Below are 24,197 nucleotides of genomic sequence, written 5' to 3' on the forward strand. Positions count from 1 at the left end.
AAAAAAATTAACAATTGCTCTTTAAATCAGTTATAAATCACCTACGCATATTATCCTTAACAGTATTTTGAAATTCTTGTTCATAAGGATAACATAAGAATTCCTTCAATATATACATTTGCCTTAGAATTCCAGCACACTTGGTCATAAGATCATTACATGATGTTAATAAGCATGGCTTTTCCTTTATGATGCTATTGGCATCTACTGACCATGGATGGCTTCCTAACTTACCTGCACACAGACTAAATTTTAACCTCTCCAGAATTTTGTGGGTTTGGTGTTAAGCTCCTTTATTTTTAATGCATGGTCTACCTGTTAATAAACTTGAGTATATTCTCAGCTTTAATCTCATGATAGCTTTGCAATTCTTCAGGCCACTTCTGACCACTTTTTCTCACAAGTCAGTCTCTATCCAATTATATTTTTATATTTCCTTAATAATAACTATCACTATATTTCCTTAATAATAGCTATTATATTTCCTTAATAATATCTATCAGTGAAGGCGATGGCACCTCACTCCAGTACTCTTGCCTGGAAAATCCCACGAACGGAGGAGCCTGGTGGGCTGCAGTCTGTGGGGTCGCAAAGAGACAGACACAACTAAGCGACTTCCCTTTCACTTTTCACTTTCATGTATCAGAGAAGGAAATGAAAGCCTACTCCAGTGTTCTTGCCTGGAGAATCCCAAAGATGGGGGAGCCTGGTGGGCTGCCGTCTATGGGGTCACACAGAGTCGGACACGACTGAAGTGACTTAGCAACAATAATACCTATGAGTTCCACCCCTGCTACTACATCCAAACTCCTTGAAATTGTCTCTTTTGTTTGTAATTTATTATTCCCAGAAATTATGATGAAAATTAAGATAATGTTCTCTTTCTTTCTCTTAACCACAGATAATCACATGTGCATGTCTTACCTAGAGCAGTTAAGGTGGCCCACTGTAATTATATTTAAACCATGGATTCTTTATTTTATTGGAATCATATAATTGCTTTACAATACTGTGTTAGTTTCTGCTGTACAATGAAGTGAATCAACCATACGTGTACATATATCCCCCTCCCTCTTGAACCTCCCCTTCCACCCATCCCTGTCCCACCCATCCAGGTCATCACAGAGAACTGAGCTGAGCTCTCTCTGCTTTACAGCAGCTTCCCAGCAGAAACCTGTGTCACACGTTGTTGTTCAGTCCTTCAGTCCTGTCCGACTCTTCGTGACCCCATGGACTGCAGCACACCAGGCTTGCTTGTCCTTCACTATTTCCCAGAGTTTGCTCATGCTCAAACCAGTCAATGGACATGAGTCAGGGATGCCATCCAACCATCTCATCCTCTGTTGCTTCCTTCTCCCTCTGCCCTCAACCTTCCCCAGCATCAGGGTCTTTTCAAATGAATCAGTTCTTCACGTCAGGTGGCCAAAGTATTGGAGCTTCAGCTTCAGCATCAGCCCTTCCTAAGAATATTCAGGACTGATTTCCTTTAGGATTGACTGGTTTGATCTCCTTGCTGTCCAAGGGACTCTCAAGAGTCTTCTCCAGCACCACAATTTGAAAGCATCAATTCTTCAGCACTCAGTCTTCTTTATAGTCCAACTCTCACATCCATATATAACTACTGGAAAAACCATAGCTTTGACTGCTGCTGCTGCTGCTAAGTCATTTCAGTCGTGTCCAACTCTGTGCGACCCCATAGATGGCAGCCCACCAGGCTCCCCCATCCCTGGGATTCTCCAGGCAAGAACACTGGAGTGGGTTGCCATTTCCTTCTCCAATGCATGAAAGTGAAAACTGAAAGTGAAGTTGCTCAGTCGTGTCCAACTCCTAGCGACCCCATGGACTGCAGCCTACCAGGCTCTTCCGTCCATGGGATTTTTCCAGGCAAGAGTACAGGAGTGAGTTGCCATTGCCTTCTCCATAGCTTTGACTAGATGGATCTTTGTTGACAAAGTTAGGTTTCTGCTTTTTTAATATGCTGTCTAGGTTTGTCATAGCTTGTTTTCCAAGTAGCAAGCATCTTTTAATTTCGCGGCTGCTGTCACCATCCGCAGTGATTTTTGAGCCCCTCAAGATAAAATCTGTCACTGTTTTCACTTTTTCCCCATCTATTTGCCATGAAGTGATGGGACTGGATGCCATGATCTTAGCTTTTTGAATGCTGAGTTTTAAGCTAGCATTTTTCACTCTCCTCTTTCATTTTTATCAAGAGGCTCTTTAGTTCTGCTTTGCTTTCTGCCTTTAGGGTGGTATCATCTGCATATCTTAAGTTGTTGATGTTTCTCCTGGCAATCTTGATTCCAGCTTGTGATTCATCCAGCCTGGCATTTTCTATGATGTACTCTGCATATAAGTCACATAAGCAGGGTGACAGTATACAGCTTTGATGTACTCTGGTAGTGTATATATGTTAATCTTCCTTTCCCAATTTATCCCACCCTCCCCTCCTTGCTGTGAGCTCTTTAAGGAGATTATCAATTAGCTCTGTGGAACAAATGCCCTCTCTATACACAGTGAATGCCTTGAGGCTAACTCATCATCTTACCCAGGCTCTACTTTTAACTCATGCCATGATGCCACTAAGGTCTTCCGTAAGCTATGCTGTCCTCATTCTTCTTCTGCCTACAACTTTCAGGAGCTTTTCTTTTTAACTTTTAATTTTGATTTGGTAAAATACACATACATAAAGGCTTCCAAGATGGCTCAGTGGTAAAGAACTTGCCTGCCAATGAAGGAGACATGGGAGATCTGGGTTTAATTCCTGGGTGGATAAGATTCCCTGGAGGAAGAAATGGCAGTCCACTCCAGTATTCTTGCCTGGGAAATCCCATGGACAGAGAAGTCTGGCGGGCTCTAGTTCAGTGGGTTGCAAAGAGTCAGACATGACTGAGTGCCTAGGCAGGCATGCACACACACATATTTAAAATTCACCATCCTAACCATTTTCAAATGTACAGCTCAGTATTGTTAAGTATATCGCATTGCTATACAACCAGTCTCCAGAATTTTCTCATCTTGTGAGACAAACTTTGTACCCATGAAAGAACTCAATATTTCCTCCTCCTTGCAGCCCCTGGAAACCACCGTTATATTTTCTGTTTCCATGGATTTGATTACTCTAGATACTTCATATATGTGAATTGTACAGTATTTGTCTTGTTGTGAGTTAACATAATACCCTCATGGTTCATCCATGTTGTGGAATGTATGAGAGTTTCCTTCATTTTCAAGAGTGAGTAATATTCCATCATGTGCCACATTTTGCATGTGATATATACATGCAATTCATTCATTTGTTGATGGATACTTGAATTGCTTCCACCTTTTAGCTGTTGCAAATAGTGCTGCTATGGAATGGGAGTACAAATATCTCTTCAAGACCTTGCTTTTAATTCTTTTGGCTATATATCCAGAAGTAGAATTTCTGAATCATAAGCTAACACCATTTTTAATTTTTTAAGGAACTGTCATCCCATTTTTCATTATAGCTGCACCGTTTTATTTTCACCAGCAGTGCTGGAGTGTTCTAATTACTCCTGTCCTCACCGACAGTCGTTATCTGCATTTTTTTGGTAGCCATCCCAATGGGTAGGAGTTTCAGTAATCCTTTTAGAATACTCAAGATCAACCTAGAGGGATGGGATGGGATGGGAGGGAGGCTCAAGAGGGAAGGGACATGTGTATACTTATGGCTGGTGCATGTTGATGTATGGCAGAAACGAACACAATATTGCAAAGCAATTATCCATCAATTAAAAATAAAAGGAGTATTCAAAATCACCTTCAATTTAAAGTGTTATGTCATTTTTCTGGGATCCTACCATTTTCTATTTATAGCTCAGAGTGTCACAATTTTCTTTCTTGCTTAATTCCTCCAATAACCCCAGTTCCTCCAGCCCTCCTATTTGCCACCTACTCCAAATGATCTTTTCAGAGTATGCTTTTTCAAAACTTGAATATCCCTTCTCCAGAGGTTGTCCCATGTTCAATCTCAATAACTTAAACTGTGCCATGCATTGCTACTACCTATGTCAGAGAACAAATTCAGGAAAGTCCATTGTGCCTTTGTCTTTCATTAAGCAACTATGTAAACTATGTAGATGTAGTGTTTTCCCAGATATTCAGTTTTCTCTTCTGTACGATAAGTGAACTGCATTAGGTGACAACAAAGGTTCCCTCAACTCTAGGATCCCGTACATTTTTCAAATATGCAAGACCATAAATCTGACACGTAACATTAAAAACATCACATCTACAAACCATGGTGTATCTACAAAAAGGAATTGAGAAAAAAAACAATGAAAAAATTATAACTTAAATGATCTATAATGAAAATCAGGAGGAAAACAAGCAAAACTGAAACACAAGAAAATGAAAATATGAAAGAAAGAAAAAATATGCAGTGAAAGTTTGGCGAAAATAATCTGTTTTTTTTTTTTTTTTTAATGGAACACAAGAATGTGATTGAAGAGTTTACGTGAATATAGAGATGGTCTTTAGAAGCGTTTTTAATGCGATGCTGAGGTCAAAACTCAGGACCAGTGGTGATGACAATGCCTGTGGCTGACAAATTCACACTTCCCTCTGGGGCAGCTATGGCCATAGGTTGCTTGTGTCGCGTTGTATGTATCCTGCTGACATTCCAGGAGATTTTAAAGTCTCTAAGGCATTTATAGAATGCTTAATCAAATTTCTGGAGTCTTTTAAGTCCCAAGTAAGCTTCTGTCTTTTTCACGAAATACCCTACCTGTGGTAGCCAGTCCCTAGAAATTTGTTGATTTCTTTGCTTTCTGCATCAGACTGGAAAGAGAGTCCATATGCAAATCTATAAAACAGAACAAAATGAAAAAAATAAAAAGCCAAACCCACTACCAAATTGTTAGCACTTGTTAGGAGTAAGGACTCATATCATTGCCAGTTCTTAGGTCTGCTTATTATTTTAAGTTTTGACTTAAAATAATAAATACAATCATTATAATGAGTTCATAAATGTGAGCAGTTTCTGCAATATGCTCTTTATATATTAATATGGTACAAATATGCCATCAGTAGGGGCTTCCCAGGTGGTGCTAATAAAAAAACCCAGTAAAGAACCCACTTGCCAGTGCAGGAGAGATAAGAGGTGCAGATTCGATCCCTGGGCCTGGAAAATCCCCCGGAAGAGGGCATGACAATTCACTCTAGTATTCTTGCCTGGAGAAAGAGGAGCCTGATGGGCTGCAGTCCATAGGATCACACAGAGTCGGACACGACTGAAGCCACACATGCCATCAATAGAAGTCAGAGCATTGTCTAGGAATAGTGAGTTTTTTCCCCTAAGTTAACAGCAGTTTCATAAATTTTTCCAAAATTACTCTTTTGGAACTGATGTGAGTAGTCTGGACACAGTTCAGTTCAGTTGCTCAGTCATGTCCAACTCTTTGTGACCCCATGGGCTGCAGCACCCCAGGCTTCCCTGTCCATCACCACTTCCTGGAGCTTGCTCAAACTCATGTCCGTCGAGTTGGTGATGCCATCCAACCATCTCATCCTCTGTTGTCCCCTTCTCCTCCTGCCCTTAATCTTACCAGCATCAGGGTCTTTTCCAGTGAATTGGCTCTTTGCACCAGGTAGCCAAAGTATTGGAGCTTGAGCTTCAGCATCAGTCCTTCCAATGAGTTTTCAGGACTGATTTCCTTTAGGATTGACTGTTTGATCTCCTTGCAGTGCAAGGAACTCTCATGTCTTTTCCAACAGCACAGTTCAAAAGCATCAAATCTTGATTTATGCTCCAACTCTCACATCCATACCTGACTACTGGAAAAACCATAGCTTTGACTAGATGGACCTTTGTTGGCAAAGTAGTGTCTCTGCTTTTTAACATGCTGTCTAGGTTGGTCATAGATTTTCTTTCAAGGAGCAAGAATCTTTTCATTTCGTGGCTGCCGTCACTGTCTGCAGTGATTTTGCAGCCCAAGAAAATAAAGTCTGTCAGTGTTTCCATTGTTTCCCCATCTATTTGCCATAAAGTGATGGGACCAGATGTTATGATCTTAGTTTTTTGAATGTTGAGTTTTAAGCCAGCTTTTTCCACTCCTTTCACTTTCATCAAGAGGTTCTTTAGTTATTCTTTGCTTTCTGCCATAAAGGTGGTGTCATCTGTGTATCTGAGGTTATTGATATTTCTCCCTGAAAACTTGATTTCAATTGTGCTTCATCTTGCCTGGCATTTCACATGATGTACTCTGCATATAAGTTAAATAAGCAGGGTGACAATATACAGCCTTAACATACTTCTTCACCAATTTGGAAAGTCTGCCGGCAATGCAGGAGACCTGGGTTCAATTACCAGGTCAGGAAGATAACCTGGAGAAGGAAATGGCAACCCACTCCAGTTTTCTTGCCTGGAGAATCCCATAGACAGAGGAGCCTGGCAGGCTACATGGTGTCGCAAGAGTCGGACACGACTTAGTGACTAAACCTAAACCTTACCAATCTGGACCCAGTCTGTAATTTCATGTCCAATTCAAACTGTTGCTTCTTGACCTGCATACAGATTTCTCAGAAGGCAGGTCAGGTGGCCTGGTATTCCCATCTCTTTAGGAATTTTCCGCAGTTTATTGTGATCCACACAGTTAAAGGCTTTGGCATAATCAATAAAGCAGAAGTAGGTGTTTTTCTGGAACTCTCTTGCTTTTTCTATGAATCAAAAGATGTTGGCCATTTGAGCTCTGATTCCTCTGCCTTTTCTAAATCCAGCTTGAACATCTGGAAGTTCTTGGTTAACGTGCTCTTGAAGCCTGGCATGGAGAATTTTGAGCATTACTTGGCTAGCATTTGAGATGAATGCAATTGTGTGGTAGTTTGAACATTCTTTGGCATTGCCTTTCTTTGGGATTGGAATGAAAACTGACCTTTTCCAGTCCTGTGGCCACTGATGAGTTTTCCAAATTTGCTGGCATATTGAGTGCAGCACTTTCACAGCATCATCTTTGAGGATTTGAAATAGCTCAACTGGAATTCCATCACCTCTACTAGCTTTGTTAATAGTGATGCTTCCTAAGGCCCACTGGACTTTGCATTCCAAGATGTCTGGCTCTAGGTGAGTGATCACACCATTGTGGTTGTCTGGGTCATGAAGATCTTTTTTGTATAGTTCTTCTGTGTATTCTTGCCACCTCTTCTTAAGCACCTCTGCTTCTGTTAAATACATACCATTTCTGTCCTTTATTGTGCCCATCTTTGCTTGAAATATTCCCTTTGTATCTCTAATTTTCTTGAAGAGATCTCTAGTCTTTCCCATTCTATTGTTTTCCTCTATTTCTTTGCACTGATCACTGAGGAAGGCTTTCTTATCTGTCTTTGCTATTCTTTAGAACTCTGTATTCAGATGGGTATACCTTTCCTTTTCTCCTTTGCCTTTAGCTTCTCTTCTTTTCTCAGCCATTTGTAAGGCATCCTCAGACAACCATTTTGCCTTTTGGCATTTATTTTTCTTGGGGATGTTCTTGATCACTGCCTCCTGTACAATGTCACGAACCTCTGTCCATAGTTCTTCAGGCACTCTGTCTATCAGATCTAATCCTTTGAATCTATTTGTCACTTCCACTGTATGATCATAAGGGGTTTGATTTAGGTCATACCTGAATGGTCTAGTGGTTTCCCCTACTTTCTTCAATTTAAGTCCTGATTTGGCAATAAGAAGTTCATGATCTGAGCCACAGTCAGCTCCCAGCTGTGTTTTCGCTGACTGTATAGAGCTTCTCCATCTTTGGCTGCAAAGAATATAATCAATCTGATTTCAAATTTGACCATCTGGTGACATCCATGTGTAGAGTCATCTCTTGTGTTGTTGGAAGAAGGTGTTTGCTATGACCAGTGTGTTCTCTTGGCAAAACTCTGTTAGCTTTTGTCCTGCTTCATTTTGTACTCCTACCTCAAACTTGCCTGTTTCTCCAGGTATCTCTTGACTTCCTACTTTTGCATTCTAGTCCCCTCTGATGAAAAGGATGTCTTTTTTTGGTGTTAGTTCTGGGAGGTCTTGTAGGTCTTCATAGAACCATTCAACTTCACCTTCTTCGGCATTAGTGGTTGTGGCATGGACTTGGATTACTGTGATATTGAATGGTTTTCCTTGGAAACGAACAGAGATTATTCTGTCATTTTTTATATTTCACCCAAGTACTGCATTTTGGACTTTTGTTGATTATGAGTGCTACTCCATTTCTTTGAAAGGATTCTTGCTGACCGTAGTGGATATAATAGTCATCTGAATTAAATTCACCCATTCCAGTTCATTTTAGCTCACTGATTCCTAAAATGTCTAATGTTCCCTTTTGGCATCTCCTATTTGACCACTTCCAGTTTACCTTAATTCATGAACCTAAGTTTCCAGGTTCCTGTTCAATATTTTTCTTTACAGCATCAGACTTTACTTCCCTTCCATCACCAGTCACTTCCACATTTGTGTGCTGTTTTTGCTTTGGCTCAGCCTCTTCATTCTTTTTGGAGTTATTTCTCCACTCTTCTCCAGTAGCGTATTGGGCACCTATTGACTTTAGGGAGTTCATCTTTCAGTGTCATATCTTTTTGCCTTTTCATACTCTTCATGGGGTTCTCAAGACAAGAATACGAAAGTGGTTTGCCATTCCCTTCTCCAGTGACCACATTTTGTCAGAAGTCTCCACCATGACCCATCCGTCTTGGATAGCCCTACACAGCATGGCTCATAGCTTCATTGAGTTAGACAAGGCTGTGGTCCATGTGATTAATTTGACTAGTTTTCTGTGACTGTGGTTTTCATTCTGTCTGCCCTCTTATGGGTAATATCCTGGGCTTCCCTGGTGGCTCAGAGGTTAATGTGTCTGCCTGCAATGTGGGAGACCTGGGTTCAATCCCTGGGTCAGGAAGATCCCCTGGAGAAGGAAATGGCAACCCACTCCAGTATTCTTGCCTGGAGAATCCCATGGACTCCCATGGATGGAGGAGCCTGGTGGGCTACAGTCCATGGGGTCGCAAAGAGTCAGACACGACTGAGCAACTTCACTTTCACTTTCAGTCAGTCGTGTCCGACTCTTTGCGACTCCGTGGACTGTAGCCCACCAGGCTCCTCTGTCCATGGGATTCTCCATGTAAGAATACTGGAGTGGGTTGCTGTTTCCTTCTCCAGGGGATCTTCCTGACCCAGGGATTGAACCCAGGTCTCCCGTATTGCAGGCAGAGGCTTTAACCTCTGAGCCACCAGGGAAGCCCACGAGAGGGTTATGGAAGCTTCTTAATGGGAGAGATCGACTGTGGGGGAAACTGGATCTTGTTTTGATGGGCAGGGCCATGCTCAGTAAAACTTTAATCCAATTTTCTGTTGATGGGCAGGGTTGTGTTCCCTCCCTGTTGTTTGACCTGAGACCAAACTGGTAGGGGTAATAAAGATAATGGCGACCTCATTCAAAAGGACTTGTGCAGGCACTGTTGTATTCAGCGCTCCTGACCCTGCGGCAGTCCACTGTCGACCCACGCCTCCACTGGAGACTTCTGGACACTCACAGGCCGGGTCAGTCTTCTAAAAATTGCTCTGGAAGTAGCTGACATTCTCATTGGTGATTAAACCTTCCTTCTCAGCCTGTAATGATCACTGTTTCTCTCATCTCCACTAGCATATAGCCACGATATAATCCTCTGGATGCAAAAATCCTCAATTCTTAAAATTAGTTTTTCACGTTTACCGGAAATAATCAGCATTCAGCTAGCAACTAGTGACTTAAAGCACAAAAATACTCTGGTAGCATGGATTGCAATAAAACTGAATAATTTAACAAAAAATTTTGTTAAATAACAAATATTAATTATCTAAAATAATATAGAGATATTGCCCACTGAGTAAAGCTTTAAACTTCTGGTTCATTTGTGATGAGCAATTTAAGACACATGCAACTTTAAGTAGCAAAGCCCTCAACACCTCTTGGTATGATGAGTCCATCAAAAGTGCATCCCATTTGTAAACATACTAATTTAGTTGAAATTTTATTATTGCAAGTTCTCACAACTGTATTTATGGCTCCTATAAATCTATCTTTTATGAGTCAGTGCTGATTTTACTGCATCATTTATCTGAGGAGAAAAAGAATAAAGTCATTCTCTTCCTGTTATTCAGATACTTTTCTGCATGAATGTCACTTTCATCTTAGGTATATTTGATGTTAGAGATGTTGACCTAAGTAAAGAAGTAAATAAAAGCAAGCTCAAATGACCAGAAATTGAGTTTATTGGGAATAGCAGAGGAAATGCAATTTGAGAAATCCACACTGTAGCAAGTTCCAAGCATGTCCATAGAGGGTTCTGTTCTTGGAATTCTATTTATGGGCAAGGAGCGCAAAGAGGGACAAGTCCAGCCAGAGTCCAAGCAGGAAGTTCATTGTCTTGGGGATGGGGAGACATTCTTGGTGGATGTTTGTTGGTCAGGAGGTAAGTCTCCATCTCTGTAAATCAGACTTTTGCAGAAAATCAGTCTCTCAGTTCTTAAGTTCCTTTCTGAGGATACATGCCTGAGATTCTTTATTTTATATCCTCCAGTTTCATTTTAGATAGAAATTTTTTTCACATATAGGCTTTTATTTCAAATAAAACATCAGCTATCTTTTGCTTCACTCAGCAATGTTTAAAGTTCTAAAAATAAGTAAAAAGATTAAGAATAGAAAAAAATATATAAATTCCAAGAGACCTGAGAGGGAAAATGTAGTTTGTTTATATGGAAAATTGTAAAATAATAATTCTATTATTTCATTTTTGTTGTTCTATGTATTGAATGTGAATTTCAACATTTGACATCCATTTATTACCATAATGCTAGTTATATTGTCTTGTGTACTTCAATGAATGTATTGTAGTGAGAGACATTTTATAATATTTCACCTTGAAGAGAAGTTGAACTAAAAATTTTTAATTTTATTCTAGCCGTGTTAAAATTTTCTGTTATTTTGTAATGACACTCTTCAAATGCTTCTGGAACTAAGATTCTGAAATGGATTCTCTTGCTAATATCATGTAAGACTTCCTTCTCTAAGGTTAACCTAGCTTTTGGTTCTTGTGAATGATTAGTTATACTGACATATCAGGCATCAGGAAAACTTTGGTCCAATCAAAGGTTTGTAGTGCCTTCCGATTCTTTACTCAAACCTTACACAACCTTTGCTGCTGCTAAGTTGCTCAGTCGTGTCTGACTCTGTGTGACCCCATAGACGGCAGCCCACTCCTCTGTCCCTGGGATTCTCCAGGCAAGAATGCTGAAGTAGGTTGCCATTTCTTTCTCCAACTACACAAACTTTAAGTGTTGCAAAACTGATATTGGCTCAGAGTCTGTTTGAATTATTTGGGTCTGTGAATAAACTAATCAATTCATAAATTTGAGCAGATTTGAATCTCTAACACTAGGCAGACACAGTGTTTTTCCAAAGAGCCCTCCATACCTCTCCCAGGCCAGAACCAATTATACACCTTTTTCTCATTAAAATGGGATCAAAATTAGGTCCTTTTCTGACTTCAGTTGAGATTTCTCATAAGAACTTTAAAACATGGTGTGATAATTTTGTGAAGTTTGTGAAGTTTTGAAAAATGTGTACAAAGTTATCAGAGTGATTGTCATTTGAGAAGACAGATTAGGAGTCAGGAATTTTATTTCCAACATTGTCCTAAGAGAGAAAGGGAGAAAGTTTACACAGATGATCTATGATAAAGTATTTTAGGTCTTCAAAGACAAATGTAATCAAAATGCTAGTAGAATAATGGTTGTGCATGCTAAGTTGCTTCAGTAGTGTCTGATTCTGTGACCTCATGGACTGTAGCCTGCCAGGCTCCTCTGTCTATGGGATTCTCCAGACAAGAATAATTGGTGTGGGTTGCCATGCCCTCCTCCAGGGGATCTTCCCAACCCAGGGATTGAACATATATCTCTTAAGTCTCCTGCACTGGCAAGTGGATTCTATATCACTAGCGCCACCTGGGAAGCCCAGAATAATCATGATAGGTTATTTATAAGAGGGAATTTTAGTGAAAATAATTTAACAAGGCTAAGAACTTAAAACCATAGGTAACAGTCTGGTTTATAGTAAAATTATTCAAATGAAATGCACACATTATGAATTACAATGTTTTAGTTAAATACATTTTGACATGGCAGTCAAATATATCAGGTCAATAAAATTTAATGGAGTAACATCTCTTCCGGCCAAAGACTGCCAGCACCTGCCAAATGTGAGCATTTTCTTCCTTTAGTTTTTAAAATTCCAGCTGTTTGTTAAGAACAGGAGATTTCAAGCTGGATTACATCCAGCTTGGTCTCTATCTTTCTCCTTATCATCAGGGTGACCCTATAATTTATCATCAAAATGGGGAGGCTTATGAAAATAAATGAAGGGCACTACAAGTATTTAAATTACTGTATCTTTGTAATATCTATTAACTGATGTTTTTTATATTAGTGGAAGACTATAGTTCTAATGTATAAAATATAATCCTTCCTAAAGAAATATACAAAGTATATAAAAGCAAATCAAAATAATTTAGAGCCATCTTTAAAGCTGCAATTTTTGTACTAAATTTGTAATTGTTGATGCTGTTGGTGGACCCTCCTGTATAGACTATAATGGTCTTACTGAGAAAATAATCTCTATATAGTTGAGATGGCTAAAGTATTTGATAATTTCAGAACTTAATTTCTTTGTATTGAAATATTAATAGCTAACTAGTTCAACCCATATATTTTTACAGATATTGCCTTTTTCTTCAATGAGTAACTTTTATAAAAAAATTTTTTTACAGGACAAAACTCAGTCAAATTAGTCACTTTTATTTAGGAATCTTTTCAAATTCTCCACCTGATTTACTTGCTGGAATATATGCCTTCTGAATTCCATTGACTTTCAATATAAATTATCCAGTTAAAAACAAACAGTCCATCAATATAATCTTCACATAAGATGTTCCAAAATAGATTTATGACATAAATAAAAAATAAATATTGTGCAACATTTGAGACCTCAGTGTTTCTCTCTTTCTGTTATAGGGATTAATCTCAATGTGTTACTGTTTATAAGCATCATATCTATAACTCCCGTTTGCTAAAAAGCTTCAGAATCTAAAATTTTAGTGCTGCATTTGTAAAATAATTTGACTAAACATTTCTAACTGATTTTGAATAAATTCAGCAAAAATTTGGAGAACCTATTTACTGAAAGTTTAATACCATTGCAGAATATATGAACTGATTTATACAGTAACTCTTCAAATGTTCAAATTTTTTAAAAAAAATTTAGCTGATGAAAACAGTAAATAGAACAACACGTTATGCCTTGAGGAAATACAATTTTTGGCTCAACATCAGCTTTGTCACACACAGAATTATAGTTCAGTCACTTGGTGTTCATATAAAAATGAACAATTTAACAACTACAGACTTTTTAAGAGCAGTTTTAGGTTCATGACAAAATTGAACAAAAATCAACAATTTCTTGCATACGTCTCTGACTCCACACATAAGTACATCCTCCGTGTCAACACCCCACACCAGAGAGATGCACTTATTACAATCCATGGACCTGCACTAGGGTTCACTCTTGATGGTGTGTATTCTCTGAGTTTTGACAAGTATGTAATGACTTGTATTCCGTTATAGTATTGTATAGAATAGGAAATGGCACTATAGTATTGTATAGAATAGGAAACCCACTCCAGTATTCTTGCCTGGAAAATACCAAGGACAGAGGAGTCTGGCATGTTATAGTCCATGGGGTTGCAAAGAATCGGACATGACTGACTGAGTGTGCACACACACACACAGAATAGTTTCATTGCCCTAAATATCCTCGTTGTTCTGCCTATTCACTCCTTCCTTGCCCCAGGGCCCTGGTTACCACTGAGCTTTTCACTACCTCCATAGTTTTACCCTTTCTAGAATGTCATGGAGTTGGAATTATATAGCATGTAAACTTTTCAGATTGATTGACTTCTTCCACTTAGTAACAAGCATTTAAGTTTCTTCCATATCTTTTCATGATTTGATAGCTTTCATGACTTGGGTCTATGGGAGTCTTGAACCCAAATCTATCAGACTATTACTGCCATGCTTCTGCTTCTCCTTATGGGTATCAATAAACCACCAAAAGCTGAACATTGGACATTTTTCTGGCATTGCCCACTCTTGACTAGCCCCAGAGGTACCACTCAAGAAGTTCAGGCTCCAGCTTTTCTGAATCTCTCAAGATTACACCTGTGCCTTAGCCCAACCCATAGACATTCACATGGCTATATTGCACTTGATGTTTTACACCCCCTACCTCTTACAGTGCTGTAGGCAAGTGGCAGAACTTGTCAGTGTTTATACATGCTTAGATATCTTTCTAAACTTTATCTTTGGTTCCTTTGATCAGTCTTTCTGTCTCTATAACAGTTGTTGCTGTTTAGTTGCCAAGTTGTATCTGACCCTTTGCTACCCAATGGACTGCAGCCCACCAGACTCCTCTGTCTAGAGGATTTCCCAGGCAAGAACACTGGAGTGGGTTGCCATTTCCTTCTCTAGGGGATCTTCCTGACCCAGGGATTGACCTGGCATCTCCTGCATTGGCAGACAGATTCTTTACCACTGAACCACCAGGGAAACCCTTCTGTAACAGTAATTAACCCTTTTCTATTTTTTAAAATTTTTAATTGGAGAATAATTGCTTTACAGTGTTGTGTTGATTTCTGCCTTACAACAATGCAAGTCAGCCATAGTGCATATATAAATATTTTTACATATATCCCCTCCCTCTTGAGCCTTTCTCCCCATCACTTCCCTGTCCCACCCCCTCTAGGTCATCACCAAGCACCTAGCTGAGCTCTTCTTCTTTTTACTTATGATAGTGTATATATGTCAGTGAATATATATATATATTCAAGTTCCTGGTATATGCTACATACTATTTTAGGTACTGGAAATACATGCTGCTGATTAAAACAGAATAATCTCTGCTTCTACAAAGTTTAAATTCTAGGAAGTTAGATAGGAAACAAACCAAATAAAAAGTTGATGACTGTCTACCATGTCAGAGCTTCCCTGATGGCTCAGTTGGTAGAGTCCACCTGCAAGGTGGGAGACCTTGGTTCGATCCCAGGGTTGGGAAGATACCCTGGAGAAGGGAAAGGCTACCCTCTCCAGGATTCTAGCCTGGAGAATTCCATGGAGTCCATGGGGTCAGAAAGAGTCAGACATGACTGTCAGGTAGAAAGAAGTTCAATGGAAAAAATAAGCAGGAAAGACTTACTGAAGAAAAGTATTTTATAAGATGGTCAGAGAAGCCTACTCTACTCACATTCTATGTCGGCAAAGAACTGAGGCATAGCTGTGTGTCAGTGACTTAGACTTGAAACTGAAAAGTTCTATAACTTATTTTCCCTTATCTCTATATTTTCCCCCTATTTTGACAAAATGGTCTACTAAAATATCACCTCTGACTTCCTGAAGAAACATTGAGGAAGAATGAGAGTTTTTTCTTTACCTTCTCAAGAATGCAAATATACCTTTTAAAAATGTGTTATATTGTGTTTAGAACACTTTGCATGAGATCTCCCTTTTTAACAGATTTTTAAAATGTACATTATTGTTGACTGTAAGTACAATGCTGTACAGCAGTTGTCTAGAGCTTATTCATCTTGTTTGACTAAAACTTTATGCTTGTTGATTTTTCTCATTTCTCAGTTCCTCAGCCCCTGGCGATCACCATTCCATTCTTTGATTCTATGAATATGATAATTTAAGATACTGCATATATGTGAAATCATGCCCTATTTGCCTTTCTCTGACTGGCTTATTTCACTTGACACAATATCTTCAAGCTTCATCCATGGGTTGCAACAATGAAAAATAAGACTATCATATGATCCAGTAATCTAACTTCTGGACATTTATTATAAAAGTTAAAATCAGGATCTTGAAAAAATACTAGTATTGTTGTGTTCATTGCAGCACTGTTCACAGTAGTCAAGATGTGGAGACAACTTACATATCCATTGACAGATGAATGGATAAAGAAAATGTAGTATATACATAACAATGGGGTACTATTCAACCTTTAAAAAGAAGAAAGTTCTATAATATGGGGGAAAGTCTTAGTTTCTAGAGGTGGTAGTTTCTTAAAGGTTGGTTGCAATGTGAAATTGGAAACCACTGCAATGAATTCATTTTGTTGAAGTGTAGCTGATTTATAACATTGTATTAGTTTCAAGTGTACAGTAAAATTCAGCAAAATAATCTGAAAAAATACATATATATTTTTCAAAGTGGTATGAATCATTTTGCTATACACTTGTAATGAACTCTTCAGACTCTTGTAAATTAAAATCTGTTTGTCCATCTTGAATATTAAATGGATCTCTTATCTATGCATGATTTATTTATTTATTTTTTATTGAAGGATAATTGCTTTACAAAATTTCGTTGTTTTCTGTCAAACCTCAACATGAATCAGCCATAGGTATACATATGTCGCCTCCCTTTTTAACCTTCTTCCCATCTCCATCCCCACTCCACACCTCTAGGTTGATATAGAGCCTCTGTTTGAGTTTCCTGAGGCATACAGCAAATTCCCATTTGCTATCTATTTTACAGATGTATGGAAAGAGTAACATTACCATATGCATGATTTAAAATTATGCCTTGCTCATTTGGAAAACAGTGGCTTAATGAGTTATTCAGATATTCCAAACATTAACACATAACATTATACAATATTGAAAAGTCACATTTGTTAATATCACCATTGAGCTCATCAAAAAAAATGTTTTAGGGGATGGAAAAACAATTTTACCAAAAGTCTAATGTTGAATAAAAAGCTCAAAATCTGCCATTGACAACAAATAGTGTCTGTTTCCCTCAACGTGAGAGGTTCACTCACTTCTTTTATTTTCAAGAAAATGTTTGGTCATGTACCTAATTGTAATAACCACAGCTTTTAATAATTAAATTTATTTATTTTTAATTGAAGGATAATTGCTTTACAATATTGTGTTGGTTTCTGCCAAACATCAACATGAATCGGCCGTAGGTATACCTATGTCCCCTCCCTGTTGAGCCTTCTTCCCACCTCCCTCCCCACCCATCCCTCTAAGTTAATAACCACAGTTTGCCAGTCATTTATTTTTTCAAGTAAAAATAGGATTTCAAGCAAAACCAGCCAACTTACTTGCAAATCAGTCACACCAGTGCTTTTCCTTAAAACAACCATTATGTTTAGAGTGTGCAGCTGAAGTGTTTTATCCATACTTTTCATTTTGATACACAGAATAGTAAAAGGACATTGACATAGAGGTAAAAATTTAATGAGATGGTGATTGTTATTGTTTTTATCTAGGATTTAGGGCATCCTTAAATAAAAGTGGTAATGTTTATAATGCAAGATGTGGCCACAAAGAATACAGTAACCACTAGCACAATTTGGTGCCACTGTTTTTAACTATGCTAAACACTAGGAGTTTTGCTTATTTATTTATTTTTTTTATCATCTGGGCAAATGTCAAGACAATGAAGAAGACAGATAATGTCTTACGATTATGAAAGCGGTTTGGATCTTGTACATCCCATGAAAAGATTCTACTAAAGTAATGTTTCTAAAGCACGGTTTTTGTCACGTCACTCCCCTGCTCAAAAGATTCCAATTGGTTACCATTACCCACAGGGAATTTTTTTAAAAAAATCAAACTTTCAACCTTGAGATTAAATTTTATATGATCTTACATTAATTCATCTTTTCATTCCATATGCTTCTTCATGCAAACTGGCTCTATTGATATTCCTATTATAAACCTTGGAAGTTTGTGGTTTCTTTCAACCAATCATACTCTTTCCTTTGCATGAGTGTCTCACTTTCTCTCATGTTCTTTGTATACAGGTCTTGCTTTTCTTCAAGGTCCAACTCAAATGAGGTTTACGTGGGTATCATAGATCCCTCTTCTGAATGCACATAGCACATTGTACCTCACCCATGACACTTACTTTGTACCTGGTAATAATGCTCGGCATCCCCACTAGGATGCTTTTACATATTGTCAGTGCCCAATAAATACTTGTTGAAGAAACAAGTGTTTGGTTTCACTGAGTCATTTGTTTACATGCTTCCCTGCAAATCCCCTATGAGATTGTTGGCTGAATGTAGGGTTAGTGTCTTTGTTCCCTCAATAAAGTATTCCTTCTTGTGAAACTCACTATGATACAAGGCAATTCAACTCACAGCCTTGAACTCATTAGCCAGTCTGTTCACCTTGGCAATTCCCAGAATTGTATAAAGTTCTAACAGCCAAAAACATAAGGATGCTAAAACACTGAGAACTGTGTGGAAAAGTATTGATCTTTTAAAAGTTACGTTTGAAGGCTTATTGAGGCAAAATTACCAGTTATTTTCCTTGAACACCCAGTAAATTACTCAATAAAAGTATTACCTCCCCAAACTTGCCATCTCACTATTTTTCTTCTGATTTCAAACTTAAATAGTTTAAGGGAATAGCATACTCTGATTAGGATATGTGGAGAGTGTGTGTGTGCTCAGTCCTGTCTGACTCTGTGACCCCATGGACTGTAGCCCATCAGGCTTCTCTGTCCATGGAATTTCCCAGGCAAGAATACTAGAGCAGGTTGCCATTTCCTTCTCCAGGGGATCTTCCTGACCCAAGGATCGAAATCAAGTCTCTTGTGTCTCCTTTATTGACAGGTGGATTCTTTACCACTGTGCCACCTGGAAAGCCCCATGGTTAGGATATACCCAAGCATTAAGTTACCTAGTGAGGATGATTGTTATAAGAGCAAGTTATGTATGTTGCCTATAAACTGCATCAGAGACTAACTAAAGCTTCTCTTTGAGGGAATTTCAGAGAGCTACCTTCTTTTCACAGAAGACTCTAGGAAAAATTTAGAATGTAAAAAACAAAACCAGGTTTCAGTTCATTTCTCCGTTTATCTGAGTTGGGAAATGTCTCACATATTTTGTCCTTAGGGATTGCATGTGTGAAAGAATAAAGTACCCGTTTACCTAGAAATAGATAAGAATCAGGGCATATTTTGCTAATTCTTGATCCTTGAGAAATATGCATCTATTTTCTCTCTAGGTGAAATGATATTTACAATGGCTATATCAAAAGACTTACAAATAAAATTGAAAGCCTTCTATTATTATCCACCAAATCATTCATTGCAGGATTCAATGAAATATATCCCAGTGTAAGCGAGTCTTTGCTGTGCTAAGTCCAATCATCTGGAAGACAGTCCTACAGGTTCTCATATGTGTTCAGGAACCAGAATTCATGTATGTCCCCTTCAATCTGGAGGACTTGACAACCTCTACCAAATCACACTTGCTCCATAATAAGCTATCACATGGCAGCAGCTGCTGCTGAAAGTTTGATAGTAGGATCCCAGACAGTCTACGCAGACTCTCTCACCACAGACGCCCTTGGTACCACCTTCCCCATGTCCAGTGAAGTGGATGCTGTGAGGGGTGCACACAGGTCAAGTGAGTGGGGTAGGTGTCAGGCTCCAGTTGCCACCATCACCAGCTATTTCTACTATTATCACACACACAGCCTCCTGTCTACAACATTAACTAGCAGAGAATTTGGGAGTTTCTCGTGTTTGTTGTTTTCATTCACCTAGAGCTTTTGCTTCCTTTTTCTGACCCCTTGACTTAGTTCGAGAAGGGAATGGTAAACCACTTCAGTATTTTTGCCTTGAAAACCCCATGAAGAGTATGAAAATGCAAAAAGATAGGACACTGAAAGATGAACTTCCAGGTCAGTAGGTGCCCAATATGCTACTGGAGAAGAGTGGAGAAATAACTCCAGAAAGAATGAAGAGACAGAGCCAAAGCAAAAACAACACCCAGCTGTTGATGTGACTGGTGATGGAAGTAAAGTCTGATGCTGTAAAGAACAATATTGCATAGGAACTTGGAATGTTAGGTCTGTGAATCAAGGTAAATTGGAAGTAGTCAAATAGGAGATGGCAAGAATGAACATTGACATTTTAGGAATCAGTGAACTAAAATGGACTGGAATGGACGAATTTAACTCAGATGAGCATAATATCTACGACTGCAGCAAGATCCCTTAGAAGAAATGGAATAGCCCTCATAGTCAAGTTGAGTCAAGTCATAGTTCCTCTGCCTTTTCTAAATCCAGCTTGAACATCCGGAGGTTCACGGTCCACATAATTTGAAGCCTGGCTTGGAGAATTTTTTGGGCTCCAAAATCACTGCAGATGGTGGCTGCAGTCATGAAATTAAAAGACACTCCTTGGAAGAAAAGCTATGACCAACCTAGACAGCATATTAAAAAGCAGAGACATTACTTTGCCAACAAAGGTCCATCTGTGCAAAGCTATGTTTTTTCCAGTAGTCATGTATGGATTTGACAGTTGGACTATAAAGAAAGCTGAGCACTGAAGAACTGATGCTTTTGAACTGTGGTGTTGGAGAAGACTCATGAGAGTCCCTTGTACTTCAAGGAGATCAAACCAGTCAATCCTAAAGGAAATCAGTCATGAATATTCTTCGGAAGGACTGATGCTGAAGCTGAAGCTGAAGCTCCAATACTTTGGCCAGATGATGGGAAGAACTTACTCATTGAAAAAGATCCTGATGCTGGGAAAGATTGAAGGCAGGAGGCTAAGGGGATGACAGAGGATGAGATGGTTGGATGGCATCACCGACCAATGGACATGAGTTTGAGCATGCTCTGGGAGTTGGTGATGTACAGGAAAGCCTGGCATGCTCCAGTTCATGGTGTTGCGAAGAGTTGGACACGACTAAGTGACTGAACTGAACTTACTGACTTAGCTCAGAGGCCTACCTCCAGGGCCGTCATGAATGCTGGCAATCGTCTTCCTCAACAGGTTACATTTCACATTGACTCCTTCTCTGCAACAGCCTTCACGTGTACATTTCAACAGCTTCTCACTCACAGGGAAGAAAAAGATACCACTACTATAGACAGAGGGCTTCCCTGGTGGCTCAGTTGCTAAAGAATCTGCCTGCACTGCAGGAGACCTGGGTTCGATCCCTTTGATCCCTGGGTCAGGAAGATCCCTTGGAGAAGGAAATGGCAACCCACTCTAGTACTCTTGCCTGGAAAATTCCACGGACAGAGAAGCCTGGTGGGCTACAGTCCATGGGATCGCAAAGAGCTGGACACAACTGAGTGACTTCACTTTCATTTTCTTTTGTTTCTACAGACAGAGAACATTTTAATTTACTAAAATGGGCCGGCTTACTACAAAATACATTATTTAATTCTGTTCTTAATTGACTCAGTGCATGTACAAGAGTTTAATCTCTCCACAAACTTGTGTATTTTTTTGTACACTGGATAGCAAACATTTCTATTTAAAATACCATTTGTCTACTTTGGGACTCGGGACAGAGAAGCAGATGTGATAAGTGAAAGCAGTTAATGATTAAACCAAGAAAGCACTGTACATTCCCTCCCTGGATGTTATAGTTCATATCATTTCCTAACCAGTGACAATTTCAGCTTTTGTTTGAAACGGCCCTGAATACTTTGAGAAACGGTGAGGGAGACCTAGTGTATTGGAACCAAAATGAATCATTGAGTGAATGCAGTATCTGCCTATCCTAAGGAAAGGATGTATATGCTATACTTATTAGCTTACTACATTTTCTTATGTTATTTGATACACATTTCATATGAATAGACTTCATAGCCTGAAATTGTGCAATGCATAGTTCAGTCAATAGAGTTAAGATGACATTATTTGGTCTTCTCATGCTATGGGAAATCTACAAGTGATTTGTTACAATTTCTCATCTTTGAATGCCCTGTTACATTCTAAATATTTTTACTATGTTTTGTCTAGTTGGGTACACAATGAATGATCTCATATTTGAATGGCAAGATGAGGCACCTGTACAAGTGGCAGAAGGACTCACTTTACCCCAGTTTCTGTTGAAAGAAGAGAAAGATTTACGATACTGCACTAAACATTACAACACAGGTAGGGGTTCAGTGTTCTTTATTACACTTATGACTTGTAGTTATATGCTATCCAGATGCTTCTTATAGTGCTAGGCTAATTATTTCAGCAGTTTATAGCTGAATGTTATTTATAGTCATCGAGCAGAAAATGGACATCTTCGAAATTTGCAGAACTTTTGACTCATTGCATGTTGCTATATAATTAGTCTGTATGGAACAAAAGAAATGCTTGGAATTCCATTATATTTAAATAATTTCTCTTTTTGAAACACCTATAGTTAAATAATAATGCTCTTTTCAAAAAAGTTCCTTTAATTTCTATGTGAGCAGTAAAATGTACTTTTTAACTTTCCCTGGGTCATAAACATTGTGTTTGCTAACAAAAGGAAAGAGATATATTTTTTTTAAGGCTTCTCTTGCTTAATTTTTTATTTTGGCCACAATGTCATGCATTTCAAGATATTTACTAAGCACTTACCACTCACACTGATGCAGTAGCCTGTTACCTTTGAGGATAAGTATCAGATGCAGTTATCAACATCAAGGACTGCAAAACTTGTACATTCATGCTATCTGTCCACTTTTCTCTGTTGGCATGGGATATTCCTGTAATATCTATTCTAACTCCTAACCTACTCTTACAAGTTCCCTTAAACTGCCCACATTTGACATATTTCTCCCATGTGGTGAGTGAATGCCCTTCCACTAACATCCTTAGAGTAACTATGATTCCTTTCGGGCTCAGCACTTCCAGAAATGTGACCTGACTTTCATTGTACAGCCAGTCCTCCATATCCACGGGCTCATATCCAAAGATACAACCAACTGGGAAGGAAAATATTTGGGAAAAAAATTCCAGAAAGTTCCACAAAGCAACGTTCTTCCTGTACCATTTATTTTTTTATTTTACTTTAGTTTCTTTTTTAAAAACATAATTTTACTTATTTATTTTTGGCTGTGCTGTGTGGGTTTAGTTGCTCCACAGCATGTGGGATCTTCCAGGATTGGGGAATGAACCCCTGTCTTCTTCACTGGCAGGTGGATTTTCATCCACTGAGCCACCAGTGAAGCCCTGTATTAAAGAGATCATTCTTTCCCTATTGAATAGTCTTAATCCTTTTTAAAAAATCAATTGACCATAAATGATCATTTCTTGACTTTCAATTTTATTCCATTGATCTGTACATCTTTACTTATAACAGTACCACAGTTCAGTTCAGTTCAGTCACTCAGACGTGTCCGAGTCTTTGCGACCCCATGAATTGCAGCATGCCAGGCCTCCCTGTCCATCACCAACTTCCGGAGTTCATTCCAACTCACATCCATCAAGTCGGTGATGCCATCAGCCATCTCATCCTCTGTCGTTCCCTTCTCCTCCTGCCCCCAATCCCTCCCAGCATCAGAGTCTTTGCCAGTGAGTCAACTCTTCGCATGAGGTGGCCAAAGTACTGGAGTTCCAGCTTTAGCATCATTCCTTCCAAAGAACACCCAAGATCGATCTCCTTTAGAATGGACTGGTTGGATCTCCTTGCAGTCCAAGGGACTCTCAAGAGTCTTCTCCAACACCACAGTTCAAAAACATTAATTCTTCAGTGCTCAGCTTTCTTCACAGTCCAACTCTCACATCCATACGTAACCACTGGAAAAACCATAGCGTTGACTAGACGGACCTTTGTTGGCAAAGTAATGTCTCTGCTTTTCAATATGCTATCTAGGTTGGTCATAACTTTCCTTCCAAGGAGTAAGCGTCTTTTAATTTCATGGCTGCAATCCCCATCTGCAGTGATTTTGGAGCCCCCCAAAATAAAGTCTGACACTGTTTCCCCTGTTTCCCCATCTATTTCCCATGAAGTGATGGGACCAGATGCCATGATCTTCGTTTTCCGAATGTTGAGCTTTAAGCCCACTTTTTCACTCCCCTCTTTCACTTTCATCAAGAGGCTTTTTAGTGCCTTTTCACTTCAGCCATAAGGGTGGTGTCATCTGCATATCTAAGGTTATTGATATTTCTCCTGGCAATCTCGATTCCAGCTTGTGCTTCATCCAGCCCAGCGTTTCTCATGATGTACTCTGCATAGAAGTTAAATAAACAGGGTGACAATATACAGCCTTGATGTACTCCTTTTCCTATTTGGAATCAGTCTGTTGTTCCATGTTCAGTTCTAACTGTTGCTTCCTGACCTGCATATAGGTTTCTCAAGAGGCAGGTCAGG

At 39.0% G+C, this 24,197-nt stretch overlaps 1 protein-coding gene across 2 annotated transcripts in view; it reads left to right on the forward strand.

Moving 5' to 3' along the window:
• GLRA3 (glycine receptor alpha 3) overlaps positions 1–24,197 on the forward strand; it is a 201,029-nt gene that overhangs the window by 134,516 nt on the left and 42,316 nt on the right. For both annotated transcript variants that reach the window (XM_005892179.2, XM_005892180.2), the window contains exon 6: positions 21,866–22,003. In XM_005892179.2, the coding sequence (XP_005892241.1) occupies positions 21,866–22,003 (138 nt within the window). The remainder of the gene's footprint in view (positions 1–21,865; positions 22,004–24,197) is intronic.

Source organism: Bos mutus, chromosome 8, assembly GCF_027580195.1.
Source record: "Bos mutus isolate GX-2022 chromosome 8, NWIPB_WYAK_1.1, whole genome shotgun sequence".
Classification (NCBI taxonomy): domain Eukaryota; kingdom Metazoa; phylum Chordata; class Mammalia; order Artiodactyla; family Bovidae; genus Bos; species Bos mutus.